The following is a 14,358-nucleotide window of genomic DNA, read 5'->3' on the forward strand; positions in this document are numbered from 1 at the left end:
CCTTCTGGGACACCCACAACACGTATATTTGTGTACTTCATATTATCATTCAATTCCCTGAGCCCCTGCTCAAATTTTTCCATTCTTTTCCCTATAGTTTCTGTTTCTTTTTGGATTTCAGATGTTCCATCCTCCAGTTCACTAATTCTAGCCTCTGTCTCTTTAAATCTACCATTGTAGGTTTCCATTGTTTTTTTCATCTCTTCTACTGTCTTTCAATCCCATAAGTTCTGTGATTTGTTTTTTCAGTTTTTCTATTTCTTCTTTTTGATCAGCCCATGTCTTCTTCATGTCCTCCCTCAATTTATCGATTTCGTTTTTGAAGAGGTTTTCCATTTCTGTTCGTATATTCAGAATTAGTTCTCTCAGCTCCTGTATCTCATTTGAGCTATTGGTTTGTTCCTTTGACTGGGCCATATCTTCAATTTTCCTGGTGTGATTTGTTATTTTTTGCTGGCGTCTGGGCATTTAATCAGATTTCCCTGAGTGTGGGACCCAGCAGGTTGAAAGACTTTCCTGTGAAGTCTCTGGGCTCTGTTTTTCTTATCCTGCCCAGTACGTGGTGCTTGTCTGTCTGCGGGTCCCACCAGCAAAAGATGTTGTGGCTCCTTTAACTTTGGAAGACTCTCGCTGCTGGGTGTGTGGTGGAGGCAGAGGAAAGGTTGTAGGTTGGTTTTAATGGCTTCAAATTGTGAAGTCCTGGGATCTGAATTCCTTGAGAGAGGGATTCCACCTGAGTTGCGTTTCACCCCTCCCGAAGGGAAGGTTCAGGTGGTAGAGAGCCCTGAAAGCAGCCTGTTTCTGTGTTCGGGGCAGTTGCCACCTGTGTAATCCCAGCGCTGAGCCCAGAGGCAACGAAACCTCCGCAGAAACAGCCGCAGAAGGCTCTGTTTCACCCCCTTTCCTCTTTTTCAGTTAGCCCAATTGGCGACTTCCGCCTTATCAGTTTTGCCTGAGCTGAGGGCCTATTTTTAGTAGTCAGAAGTTGTTCATTAATGCCACTATTGGTGTTAGGTTGGGCTCAGTCTCTACTATTGTTGGATACTCTTTCCTTTCCCTCCGGGAAGTCACCTGTGGGGGAGGGTCGCCAGCCACCATGGCTTGGGGAACCGCTGTTCTGAGGCTCCCAGCCAGCCCGGGAAGCCACATGTGTGGAAGGGGCTGTGGTTGCCGGCCACCACGTCTTGGGGAATCGCTGATCTGAAGCTCCCAGCCAGCCCAGGAACCCGCGTGTGGGAGGGCCGCTGTGGCTTGGATAACCGCCGTTCCGAGGTTCCCAGCCGGCCCGGGAAGCCGCGTGTGTGGAAGAGGCTCCGGTCGCCGGCCACCGCGGCTTGGGGAACCGCCGCTCCGAGGTTCCCAGCTCACCTGGGAAGCCGCGCGTGGGGGAGGGGCGCCGGCCGCCGTGGCTTGGGAAACCGCCGATCCAAAGTTCCCAGCTGGCCCGGGAAGGAGGGAGAGAGGGGCTCCGGCCGCCAGCCGCCGCGGCCCGGGGAAGCGCGCGCCTCTCGGGGACCTCACCACAGCGGAGACTCTTAGCCAGTCCAGCCGTTCCAGAATGGGGTACGCTGTGTGTTTGGTCTCTGTCGTGGCTCCGGGAGCTGTTCTGTACTGTTTCTAGTTCTTTAGTAGTTGTTCTGGAGGAGGAACTAAGATCTGTGCGCCTTACTAAGCCGCCATGTTCTCCAGAAGTTGCCAATACGTTTTGATTATCTACTTAACATACTCTAGGATGTTTCCAGGCATATGTTTCTATGCAGGATTGAAGGACCTTTTTCTTATTCAGTGCTTCCTGTGTTTCAGTTGTTCAAATGAGCTATATAGATAGGTTGAATTAGATTATACACTACAGAAAATTTCAGTTCCAGACCAAATAAACCTTTCTTACATTGTGTTTTTACTTTTTATTTTGAAATAATTTCAAACTTGCGGACACTTACAAAAGCAAACAAGCCCCATTTCTTTTAAATTGTGGAGACATTTGTACAACATGAACTTTCTCATCTCAATCACTTGAAGCATACCATTCAGTGGGATTAGTCACACTCACAATATTGTGATACCCTCACAACTTCCATTACTAAAACTTTCCCATCTCCCTGAACAGAAACCCCACCTCCATTGTAATTCCCTCTGGCCCCACCCTGCAACATGCACTCTAATTTCTTTCTCTGTGAACTCATATTTTTTCTGATGTTTTCTTTGTAGTTACATGGGGCTGAAACTTAACATCCTAAATTTATACCAATCTCATTTGCTTTGATACCAACTTCAGTAGGATACACAAGCTATATTTCTGTATCTCTGCGTTCCTCCACCTTTATGTGTTTCTAGTTACAATGACATGTTTATGCATTATGTATCCACAATCACCAGTTTATTATTATGTTTTATTCATTGGCCTTTTAGATCCTATAGGAAGTAAGAAGTGGCATTACCAACTGAAAACATAATAGTACTGGCGTTTATTTTTACTTACATTGTTACCCTTACTAGAGAGATCTTTATTTCTTCATGCAGCTTTGATCTGTTGTCTACTGTCTTTTCCTTTCAGCCTACAGAACTCTCTTTAATATCTCTTATAGGACCTGGTCCACTGGTGACAGACCCTCTCAGTTTTGTTCATCTGGGAATGTCTTAATCTCTCCCTCATTTTTGAAAGACATTTTACTGGAATTTTTGGTTGGCACTTTTTTTTGTTTTAAGGACTGTACATGTCTTTCCACTTTCTTACCTCCATAGTTTCCAATAAGAACTCTTAATCTTATTGAGGCTCCCTTGTATGTGACATATGCTTCTTTCTTGCAGTTTTCAGAATTCTCTTTATCTTTGGCAATAAGCAGTTTGATTACAATCTGTCACAGTGTGGGTCTATTTGGATTTATTCTGTTAGGAGTTTGTTGAGCTTCTTGCATGTGTATATTCATGTCTTCTGTTAAATTTGGGAAATGTTCAACCATTATTACTTTGAATATTCTCTCTGCCCCTCTCTCTTTTTCTATTCCTCTTAGCACTCCGACAGTGTGTATGTTGGTATGCTTATTGGTGTCCCATAAGTTCCTTGGCCTCTGTTCTTTTTTCTTCATTCTTTCTGCTACTTAGTCTAAATGGTTTCAATGATCTTATCTTCTAGTTCACTGATTTTCTTTTCTGTCAGCTCCTGAACCCCTCTAGGGCATTTTTAATTATTGTTACTGTGGTCTTCAACTCTCTTTCATTCCTTTTCATAATTTCCATCTCTCTATTGATATTCTTTTTGTGTTCATCTTTCTTTTTTATGATTTCCTTTAGTTCTGTGTCCATGTTTCCTTTAGTTCTTTTAGCATGTTTAGGGCCATTTTGAGAAAACAATTTTTTGGTTTGTCCCAGGTCTGATCTTCCTGAATAATGGTTTCTAATACCGTAACCTTCTTCTTTGTCTGGGCTACTGCTTCCTGTTTTTTGTATGTTTTGCAGTCTTTTTTTGAAATCCAGATATTATAAGGTGTTAAAGCTGGAATTTAGACTAGGAGGAGTCTGCTTATTAGGCTTATATCTAGCTAGTGTTAGGAAAGAGCTTTCCTTAATTGCCAGGAGCTACCATAAAAAAGGAAATACCTTTTCCAGGTTTACCTGTGCACTCATCTCTCACAGCATTCTATATGAGTGATCTGTGAGCTACCTTCTATACCCACGGCAGATTCTGGAATGGAAAGACTCCAAGTTCAGGCCCACGCCCCGCAGCAGCCAACCCGCCCACCCTCCTCTCCCCTCTTTGTCCGCCGGCCCGCCCTCCTCTCCCCTCTTTGTCCGCCGGCCCGCCGCGCGGCGCCCATGCCCCGCAGCAGCCAACCCGCCCGCCCTCCTCTCCCCTCTTCCCCCTCCTGCTCCGGCGGCTCTCCAACCACCACGGTGCCCTCTTCTGCCTTCACCGGCTCCTCCGCCACCAGCCTCGACAGCCTTGCCACCCTCACCTTTCCTCCTCTAGAACAGCTACTGGGGGAGTGGAGACAATACAGAGCAGCTCCCGGAGCCATGACGGAGATCAAAGGGACAGCGTACCCCATCCTGGAACGGCTGACTGTCTGGGAGAACCAGCTCCGGTGAGATCACCGAGGGACGCGGGCTTTCCTGGGCGGGACGGCAAGCGGCCGGAGTCCCTCCATTCCTCCTTCCCAGGCCAGCTGGCAGAATTGGGCAGGCGGTCCCCTTGGGCCGTGGCGGCTGGCGTCCCCACCACGTGAGGCCCCCCGGACCAACTGAGAGAGTTGGGTCGGAAATCCCCAGACTGTGGAGAACGGTGACCAGGGGGTCCCTTCCAAACACGTGACTCCCCGGTCCGGCTGGGAACAGTGCACTGTCCCGGGCTGCGACAGCTGGCATCCTTCTGCCACGCTTGGCGCCCCGGGCCGACTAGGAAATTCGGTCGGGCGCTGTCATGTACTGCGGCGGCCGCCGACCCTCCCCGCGTTCGGACCCCCGGGCCGGTTGGCACTCTTCCAAGACGCTTCAGCTGCCGAACCTCCCCTACGGTGAGAGTTTTCCAGAGTTAAAGGACCCACAACTTTTACTGGTGGATCCCGTAGACAAACGTGTGCCACGAGCGCCACCTACTGGGCAGGATAAGAAAAACAGAACCCAGAGATTGCACAGAAAAATCTTTCAACCTGTGGGGTCCAACACTCAGGGAAATCTGACTAAATGCCCAGACGCCAGCAGAAGATAACAGATCACGCTCAGAAAATTGAAAATATGGCCCAGTCAAAGGAACAAACCAATAGTTCAAATGAGATACAGGAGCTGAAACAACTAATGCTGAATATACGAACAGAAATGGAAAACCTCTTCAAAAACGAAATCGATAAATTGAGGGAGGACATGAAGAAGACATGGGCTGAACATAAAGAAGAAATAGAAAAACTGAAAAAACAAATCACAGAGCTTATGGAAGTGAAGGATAAAGTAGAAAAGATGGAAAAAACAATGGATACCTACAATGATAGATTTAAAGAGACAGAAGATAGAATTAGTGAATTGGAGGATGGAACATCTGAATTCCAAAAAGAAACAAACTATTCGGAAAAGAATGGAAAAATTTGAACAGGGTATCAGGGAACTCAAGGACAATATGAACCACACAAATATACGTGTTGTGGGTGTCCCAGAAGGAGAAGAGAAGGGAAAAGGAGGAGAAAAACTAATGGAAGAAATTATCACTGAAAATTTCCCAACTCTTATGAAAGACCTAAAATTACAGATCCAAGAAGTGCAGCGCACCCCAAAGAGATTAGACCCAAATAGGCGTTCCCCAAGACACTTATTAGTTAGAATGTCAGAGGTCAAAGAGAAAGAGAGGATCTTGAAAGCAGCGAGAGAGAAGCAATCCATCACATACAAGGGAAACCCAATAAGACTATGTGTAGATTTCTCAGCAGAAACCATGGAAGCTAGAAGACAGTGGGATGATATATTTAAGTTACTAAAAGAGAAAAACTGCCAACCAAGACTCCTATATCCAGCAAAATTGTCCTTCAAAAATGAGGGAGAAATTAAAACATTCTCAGACAAAAAGTCACTGAGAGAATTTGTGACCAAGAGACCAGCTCTGCAAGAAATACTAAAGGGAGCACTAGAGTCAGAAAGACTCCAGGTTCAGTCTCTTGGGCTGCCTCCAGTCAGGCTGTTCCCAGCATGCGTGCTCCCAATGTATTCTTGAGGGTTGCTCTCTTCCCTCTGGAGCTGGGACCAGAGACCCACACTGGGCATATAGACCAGAGAGGATGAAGGAAGGGTCAGCCAGGCACATTTTTCTTGATTTAGCACTCACCACTTTTTTATGAACTTTTAGAAAGACGTTTCTGTGAGTTCTTATTAGTTGCTTAAAGTTTTGGGGGGCGGAGCGGGCTTGGAAAACTCTGAAGCTTCTCACTTTCCTGTCTTGATTGGGGCAGAGCCTCTGGGTTTTTAAATGCTTTGAAGTGTATTATCAGAGTGCTTACCTGTTTGAAGGTGGTTAGGTACTGCTGTGTTAGAGTCTACAGCAGGTCTCCCTGTGTGTGTACTGTGTGTTGTGGTGTGTGAGAGGATGTTGGGCTTGTATTTGCAGCCACTGGCTGGTTAAGAAAACTTTGTTTCAAAGCTATATAGATCATATCCCTAACCCAAGACAAATATATACTCTCAGTCCCAAAAGAAACCATGAAAGAAGATAAAAATGGATACTTAGATATTATATCAATGGCTCTATCAGTTACATGGATGTATCAATCACTGTGACTGAAAATACATTTCAAAGCACGTGACTCATCATGCAGGGCTTTCATGTTGGAGAGGAAGGGCCACCGTCACTATATGAAGACTATAGAATACAAGTTGATATCTAAGTTGGCAATTTCTTTTTCTCTTTGATCTTCCTTTTGCAAAGCCACTGATCTAGCCAACAGCATTCTGTGGATGAGTTGGCCTACCCTTATCTTTAGGCAGTGACTTGCTCTAAATCCTTACAGTATCCTCTCCAGGAGAGTTCTGAAAGACCTTCTTGTTTGCATTTTGCTTAGTTAAAACAGTTTGCAATTAGGAAGAAAGGATGTAAAGTCACAATTGGGCTACTGAATGAAGTATTTGTTCATTTAAGCCAGAGAGGTTGTGCTGGGCTCCCAGAACACTTGCTCAAGGGGAACTTTGGTTTTTGTGGCCATGACAACTCCTTTGGAACAAAGGAGAGATCTGGATTTGGGTTCAAAAAGCATCCAAAGGAATTGCCAAAACTTTTTAGATTCCATTGTGGAATATAGCAGGTTTTGTTGGCTCCAGGTAATGGTTTTGAGTTATGATGCCATTGAATGGTGGGTGTGTCTCTCCGTAGATGACCCTTTTGGAAGGCAGCATCGCAGTGAGTGGAACCTTTGCCTATGTGGCCCAGCAGGTCTGGATCCACAATGCCACTCTGAGAGACAACATCCTCTTTGGGAAGGAATTTGATGAAGAAAGGCAAGGAATGTTTGGTTTCTGTCATGCTTTCCATCTTGGCTGCATAAGACACCAGGCAGCCCAAGTTCGCATGTTCTGTTTCAGTGTCCCTGACACTGGATCTCTGTGTGTCTTTCAGATACAACTCTGTGCTGAACAGCTGCTGCCTAAGGCCTGACCTAGCCATTCTTCCCAACAGCGACCTGACTGAGGTACAGGCCTTCTGCCCCCAATGGAGCAGTGTGTTTAGCAGAGAGGGCTCTGGGGGATGGGTAGCAGGGCTGTGCCAGAGCCGCTCCAAAAGTTCATGGATGCTTAGGAGGTGAACCTGTACAGGCAGTTTTGCTTTCCTTGGGACTTTAAGTTAGGAAAACATCTGTTCCTTAGGGTAGGAGCACTAGTTGTTTTAAGCCTATAAGGATTACATATATCATGGGAGTTTAAAATAAATTCCCATTGTTGCATCAGAGTTAATATCTTTTTACTTTATTCATTTTTAACCGCCAGGTCAAGCATGTGCATGTTTGAGCTTCCTCCCTGAGTTTCATTTTGCCTACTTCTCACCCAGATAATCTTTAGGGAGCCCTTTGTGTGGCCACCAGAAAGGATGAGGTCTTAAATCTGTGCTGTCTCTCTTTGTTCTCTACCCTGGGGTAGTTTCCAGAGCGTCACTCTGAAACGAGTTTGTGCTATCCAGTGTTGAAGCCTTTCTCTCATGAGCTGCCCTAGAGGTGTCTGGGGCTGCACTTTTAATCTGCTGACTTCAGTTAAATCCCTTGTACCAAATCTGGTGAATGGTCCGGTTAGGTTAGAGGTTCTCAAATCTTGGCAGTGGCGGCAGCACCCAGAACTTGTTAGAAATGCCAGTTCTTAGGCCCCAATCCAGACCTACTGAATCAGAAATTCTTGTAGTGGTGCCCAACAGTCTGTTTTAACAAGCTCTGCAGAAAATTCTGATGCTCAAATTTTGAAGACCACTGACTTAATTGAATAATTTTTAAGGACAAGTTTGTTGGTTGTTTTAAAATGTAGAACGAAGTTACCGTTTGACAATTGAGCTCTTCATTTATTGGTTTAGTAAACATCTTTCTGGTACTGGCTCCATGCCCTGGTAATATAAAGAAAAAGGACATTAATCTGCACCATCAAGAAGCTTACAGTCCAGGGGACGAGACACTCAAAAAAATTGGCACAAAATAATGTGATGAAAGAGTCCCCTTTCATTTGGGTGCTGGTGGAGAAGAGATTGGGAGAGGTTTCACAGAGGAACATAGCAGACACAATCCAGGAAAAGGCACCACAGTAGTTGTGTGTTTTCCATAATGTACACATAATTCCCAGATGTAGATCCCCAGATGTATAGGGGATTGTACAGTGTAGGCTGAGAGGGCTACTGGGAAGGCCAGGTGGCCAGGGAATTTCTTCTTGTGCCGAGTTTGGGTGTTTCAGTTCCATTCTTTAGACGTTAAAAGGCTCTTGAAAGGTTTTGAACAAGGGTAGGGACATGGTCAGCTTTGTGTTTAGGGTAGATCTTTCTGCCATGTGGAGAATGGATTGCCAGTGAGCAGTGGCAAGGCTGGATGTAGGATTCATGTGTAATCAGATAGCTGTGAGGGAAGAGGAATCTGCCTGACTCCTCCCGTCTTGGCCTGGGCCCTGGGAGGGCCATAATGACAGTTCACCCTGGGGAAGCCAAGAAAAGGAGCTGGTTTCGGGTGGGAGCGGGAAGAGATGATCAGGGTTGCCACCACGCACGGTTCTGGACAGGAGCCAGGGGCTTCACTGTGCTTTCTGGGCTCCTGTAGATTGGCGAGTGGGGAGCCAACCTGAGTGGTGGGCAGCGCCAGAGGATCAGCCTTGCCCGGGCCTTGTACAGCGACAGGAACATCTATATCCTGGATGACCCCCTCAGTGCCTTAGATGCCCACGTGGGCAACCACATCTTCAACAGTGCTATCCAGAAGCACCTCAAGTCCAAGACGGTTCTGTTTGTTACCCACCAGTTACAGGTATGGTGCTTTCTTCCCAGCCTGCCCTCATGGCTTGCAGGATCAGAACAGGAAGGTGGGCTTGGTGCAGGCACCTTCTTGGGGCTCCTCGAAGTTCCTGGAAGCAGGAATTTCATTTCCTCAGCAAATAGCATCTGGCTCATTGTCCCAATAAAGCTCATTGTCCCAATAAAGCTCATTGTCCCAGTGTACCAGGTGGCCATCTGAATCAGAGATCCTTGGAGCATATTATCTTCTGCATATAAAATAGCAAGTAAAAGGGCTGAGAAGAGGAGGCTGAAAATGGAGTTTGGGTATGAGATTGTTTGGAAAGCATAGTGTTAACATCTATATGCAAATGGAAACTGTTACAAAAACAAACTGTTCTCCCTTTGTCATTCCATGACATGCATCCACTGTGGAGAGCAGCTCAAGGATGCTGCCATCTGCTTTGCATATGTTTTCAAGTTTGGGGGGCTAACCCCCCATTCTGCCACAGAAAGTCTGTAGTTACGTGCACTTGTTAATTCAGTGAGAAAACATGGAGTTTGATGTAAGGCCTCTGTGGCCTGATCAGCAGATTCATATCAAATACTGGAGCAACTGCTCTTTGAACTAATGTCACAAGGCCCTATAAACTAAAGCAGGGTTTCTCAGTCTTGGGACTATTGACATTTTGATTGAATAACTGTTGGGGGTGGGGCTGCCCTTTGCGTTGTAGGGTGATTAGTGGCTTCCCCTGGCCTCTGCCCACTTGATGCCAGCAGCACACCCCCACTCCTGTTTTGTGAAAATAAAAAATGTCTCCAAATGTTGCTAAGTATCCCCTGGGAGGCTAAACTGCCGCCCTGATTGAGCGCCACTGAACTAAGGTGTAGGTATTTGAATGTTTTTGCATAAATATTAACAGTGTTAATCAAAGTCCCCACCTTTGTCTCCAGTACCTGGTCGATTGTGATGAAGTGATCTTCATGAAAGAGGGCTGTATTATAGAAAGAGGTACCCATGAGGAACTGATGAATTTAAATGGTGATTATGCCACCATTTTTAATAACCTGTTGCTGGGAGAGACACCCCCAGTTGAGGTAAGTTTCCAGTTGTGTTTGTGTCTCCTCCTTTCCAAGCAAGGGGCACATGGCTGTAGTGAGTCGATGGTCCCAGCTGAGCTCAGTGTCTGCCTTCTTGGCAGGGGCCTCCTTTTTGAAACCAGCCTGCTGCACTTTAGTTCACATTTGGATTCTGCTCTAGGAGAGCAGCATGGTGGGGCTGGTGACCTGAGAACTTCCTGAGGCAGCAGTGGCAGGGAGAGGAGCATAGGCCCACTGGCAGGGCTGGGAGAGGATGGTAATGTGTTCATTCGTAGCTTAGTGTCTAAACCCCTGCACATCCTGATTGAAACATAAAGTTGTTCTTTTTTTTTAATAAGGGAATAAGGTGCTGGGAAGGGAAATTAAACAGTTCATACTTTTGGAAATGGTCCATTGTATCTTAGTTGCCGACTAAGGCACTTAGGCACTTCTTAATTATCATCTCATTTAGTCATTTTAACAAAGCTACATGGCAAAATATGGCTACTCCCCACTTTTATAGATAAGGAAACTGAAGCTTAGAACAGTTGCCAGTAAGGGCAGTTTGACTCCAGGCTCCCTCTCTGCTCTGCTGCCCTGCCCTGCCTCCTGTAGCAGTGCAGACGATAGCAGTTTGCCACAGCTGTACCCTGGGCTATTGGGCACAGTCCAAGTGCAGACTGAGTCAGAGCTCACCAAAGAGACTGGCCATCCTGCTCTCATATTTACCTCTTATTCTGTGATAAGGAGCCCTAAGATCCTAGGTGTGCACTCGGCTTGGGCTATAAACTTCTTTTTTGGCTCTCAGGTCATTTTGACATGTGAGAGGGATGAAAACAGAATGCTACTGGGACTTTTCCTGCGAGTTCTGCTCAATCTTTGGTTTTCATTCCATTTGATTTTGGGTACAGTATAGCTAACTGTTCATGACTGATGGGTCATTAGCCTTTTTAATTCAACTCAAATATTCCAAGTGTCATTATTGACTTCTTTGGGCACACCTGAGTTTAGTTGGATTTTATGAAATCTCTGTGGCTCTCAGGGTACTGTGAACTCTCGATGATTTCTTCCTCACTGTAGACATAGGGAAAAAGAATGAGAGGGAGAGAAACTGAAATATGAAATAGCAAAAGAATGCTAAGAGTCCATGTGTTGTAGCAGAGGGACCAGATTTTAAGTATGTCACTTAACTTTTTTGTGCTTCAATTTCCTTGTCTCAAAAAGTGGATATCTCCTCTTAGAGTTATGGTATAGATTACATGAAATAATAATGCGATGTTTTTACAGATCAACAAATGGTAAATTTTCCTTTAGTGCATTTATTTGTGCACTGTAGTAAATAATTTAAACGTTAGAGCCATTTCACATGTTCCAGATGTGACCTTATTTTATAACCTGCTTAGCCAATTGAGGGCATGAGGCTAGCCTGTGACATAAAGTTAAATGTAGTGAACCATATTAAGGGAAATTCCTATATAAAAATATAAGGAGGAACCTGGAAAGAGAGCAGAAAGCCATGTCTTGTTATCTCAGATTCAGTCTGATAAATGTTTAAGTCCTCTTATGGGAAGTTGTCAGTGCCAGACCCTGTGCAGGATATAGCTGTGAGTGAGCCATCATCTCTGCCTCGGAGTTCACGATCTCCCAGAGAAGAGTGTTGCTCTCACAGGTGGACTGTGACAGCAGGCCACACACATAGCCATGTGCTATAATAGAGGCCCTGACACAGTAGCTACCAGGGGAGGCCTGGGGGTGGTGAATCCAATACCTCGTGGGATATTAGATTTGAAACCCTCTGAGTGGGAACTCAGCTGTGACTGAGCTTGGGCTGAGGGGTGGCGCATCCCAGGTGGAGGAGCCAGTGCGCAAAGGCACAGGATTAGGAAATTGAAGTGTGGTGTGGGGAATGGTGTGAAATCCAGGGTGGCTGGAGAATTGGAGCCATGGGTGACAGTGAAGTGGGGGAGAAATTTGCAGGATCAGGCCAGGGCCAGAGTGTAGAGATCCTGCAAAACCAGGCTGAGAAGTTTGGGGTTGTTCTGGGGTCACAACAGATCTGTGGATTTGATTTAGTGATGTGAGGGATCAGAAATGCGAGGAGGGGAATAATGTGTCCTAAGGCTGTGGACAAGTTAGAGTGGGGAAGAGTGGAATAAAGGCCACTGTGGTTGGAGTGTAGGTCTTTAGCAGCTTTAGGGGAGCAATAAAAATGGAATATCAGGGTAGGAACCCAGATCTCAAGGATTTAGTGAGGAAGTGGAAGAAGTAGGTATAAATGCCCTTTTAAGAAGCCAGACGAATCTCTTTTTAAAGAAAACAGCTGCCTCTTAGATAGTTCTCTGATATGTCCTGCACCTGGATGATCATGCCATGCCTGGAACCAAATTTTTTTTTTAATTAGGTTAATTCCAAAAAGGAAACTAGTGGTTCACAGAAGAAATCACAAGACAAGGGTCCTAAAACAGGATCAGTAAAGAAGGAGAAAGTGGTGAAACCAGAGGAAGGTAATGACTTTTTTTGAAATTGTGTATTTATCATTTAAAGTGTCTTATAGGAATTTATGCCACGGGGTAATTCATGATATTTGAGAATACTGTGTGTTCTAGAGTACCCAGCTTGGAACAGTAGGATTCTTACATAATATTGGGAGACTGTGTGGCACCTTCTGTTTGTTTAAACGGACCACAGTGATAGGAATTAACTTTAGTCTTCTGCCCTCTCTTTACTGTGCAGGGTGGGGTTAGGCGTAGTGTGATCACAGCTGAGTCACCCTGAGTAAGGAAAAATTGGATGGTGGGTAAAGATATACCTTTCCCTGCTGTGATTCATCTGTGGTCTTTGAAAGCCAGTCCCAGCCAAAGCAGGTGTTCCAGCTACACCCTTCAGCCTGGTCCATAGTAGTTCTTGTGTCTTAATCAAACACTTATCAGTTTGTCAAGAGAAGGGTGCTGCCAGTACCAAAGTGAAGAGTTCCAGCCAGGGTTGACTTGACTCTCCCATTTAATTGATAAAACTGAAACAAATCTTGGAAGTTAGAGAATGTACTGGAAATATGTTGGGCATTTTCACCTAGGAGAATTTTAAGCTGCATATCCATTTACAGAAGAGAAGAAAAACATGGTTCTTAAAAGGTTGTTGAAAAGCTCTCTTTTTGTTCAGTCACCTCCTACCTGACTTAGGGCCTTTCTTGGATATACCACCGCTTTGGGAATGGAGCTGTTTTCTCTCCTTGTTCTTAACACTGCAAGCAGATATTTGGTGTCAGTAGTGGGCCATTCTCAGTTATTATTCCTTGCCTCTTTTCTTTCTTTTAAGAAAACATGTTTGATATTTTAAATTTAGGTATGATTTGAAATACCTTACTCAAACAGAAAACACAAACACAGCACAGATGGCAAAGACATACTAACCTGGGTACTCCCAACTCTTAAAGTGCTCCAGGTGTGTGTGGCTTATTCCAAGGTTATCAAGCATTATTTGTGAGGGAGAGTAGAAGCCCCTGTATTGCTGTTTCTCTGTAATCTTGTATCAGCATCCATCACCTGGCCACACCAGGGAGACCCTAGGAGGTAGCCTTGAATCCTTCCTGTCCTCCCACAGCCAGCTGATCACCATGTCCTACCAAATGCACCGTCTGAACGCTTCTCTAACCCATTCCCTGGACTCTACCCCCATTGCCGTGGCCCTACTTCAGGCGTTTATCATCTTGCACATAGAGTGTTGCAACTGCCTCCTTTTAAATCTGTCTTCCACCCAGATAGCCGAGAGATCTAGTTGAAAACAGGAGACCAACCAACTCACTTTTGCATGAAGACTTTTGATGGCTTGAGATAGGTCTGGCGATTCCAGACCTACCTCATGCAACAGGACTCAGGGAGTCAAATCCTGACACCTCCTATAACCCCATTCTCTTGAGAAGTTCTGGTCTAGAAGAAAAGTACACTTCCTTTATTATCTGACCCCCAGCCTTACATCTTGCCACTCCGTATATTGACATATTAATCCATTAGTGCCAAATGGCCATGATTGTTGATTTTCCTATCTCTATACCTTTGTTTCTCTTATTTCCTCTTCCTGTTGTCGCCCCACCTGGTCAACTCTGGCCTACCTTTCATGATGCAATAGAAAGTCTCCCCTGAAACCTCCCCCCAACGACTCGCACACCTCCCCCAAGTAGGTTAGGTATGCTTCCTGTGCATTCCCAGGCTGCCCTGCATGTAGTTCTATCACAGCATTTAGCACGTTCTGCCATAGTTATCTGTTTATTCGTCTGCCCGTTACCAGACTCAGCTCCTCAAGGGCAGGGACATGGTCTCAGTCCTCTTTACCACCCCAGGGTCTCATTCTGCACCTGA

At 45.4% G+C, this 14,358-nt stretch overlaps 1 protein-coding gene across 1 annotated transcript in view; it reads left to right on the plus strand.

The window, feature by feature from the left end:
* Window positions 1-1,436: 1,436 nt before the first annotated feature.
* The window catches only part of LOC143686573 (ATP-binding cassette sub-family C member 5-like), a 39,062-nt gene continuing 26,140 nt past the window's right edge, over window positions 1,437-14,358 (plus strand). Inside the window, 6 exon segments of the mRNA XM_077163254.1 lie at window positions 1,437-3,702; window positions 5,630-6,969; window positions 7,088-7,160; window positions 8,754-8,957; window positions 9,878-10,021; window positions 12,405-12,507. Coding sequence (XP_077019369.1) covers window positions 6,845-6,969; window positions 7,088-7,160; window positions 8,754-8,957; window positions 9,878-10,021; window positions 12,405-12,507 — 649 coding nt within the window. The 5' untranslated portion in view covers window positions 1,437-3,702; window positions 5,630-6,844.

The sequence above is a fragment of the Tamandua tetradactyla genome, chromosome 6 (genome assembly GCF_023851605.1).
Source record: "Tamandua tetradactyla isolate mTamTet1 chromosome 6, mTamTet1.pri, whole genome shotgun sequence".
Taxonomy (NCBI): domain Eukaryota; kingdom Metazoa; phylum Chordata; class Mammalia; order Pilosa; family Myrmecophagidae; genus Tamandua; species Tamandua tetradactyla.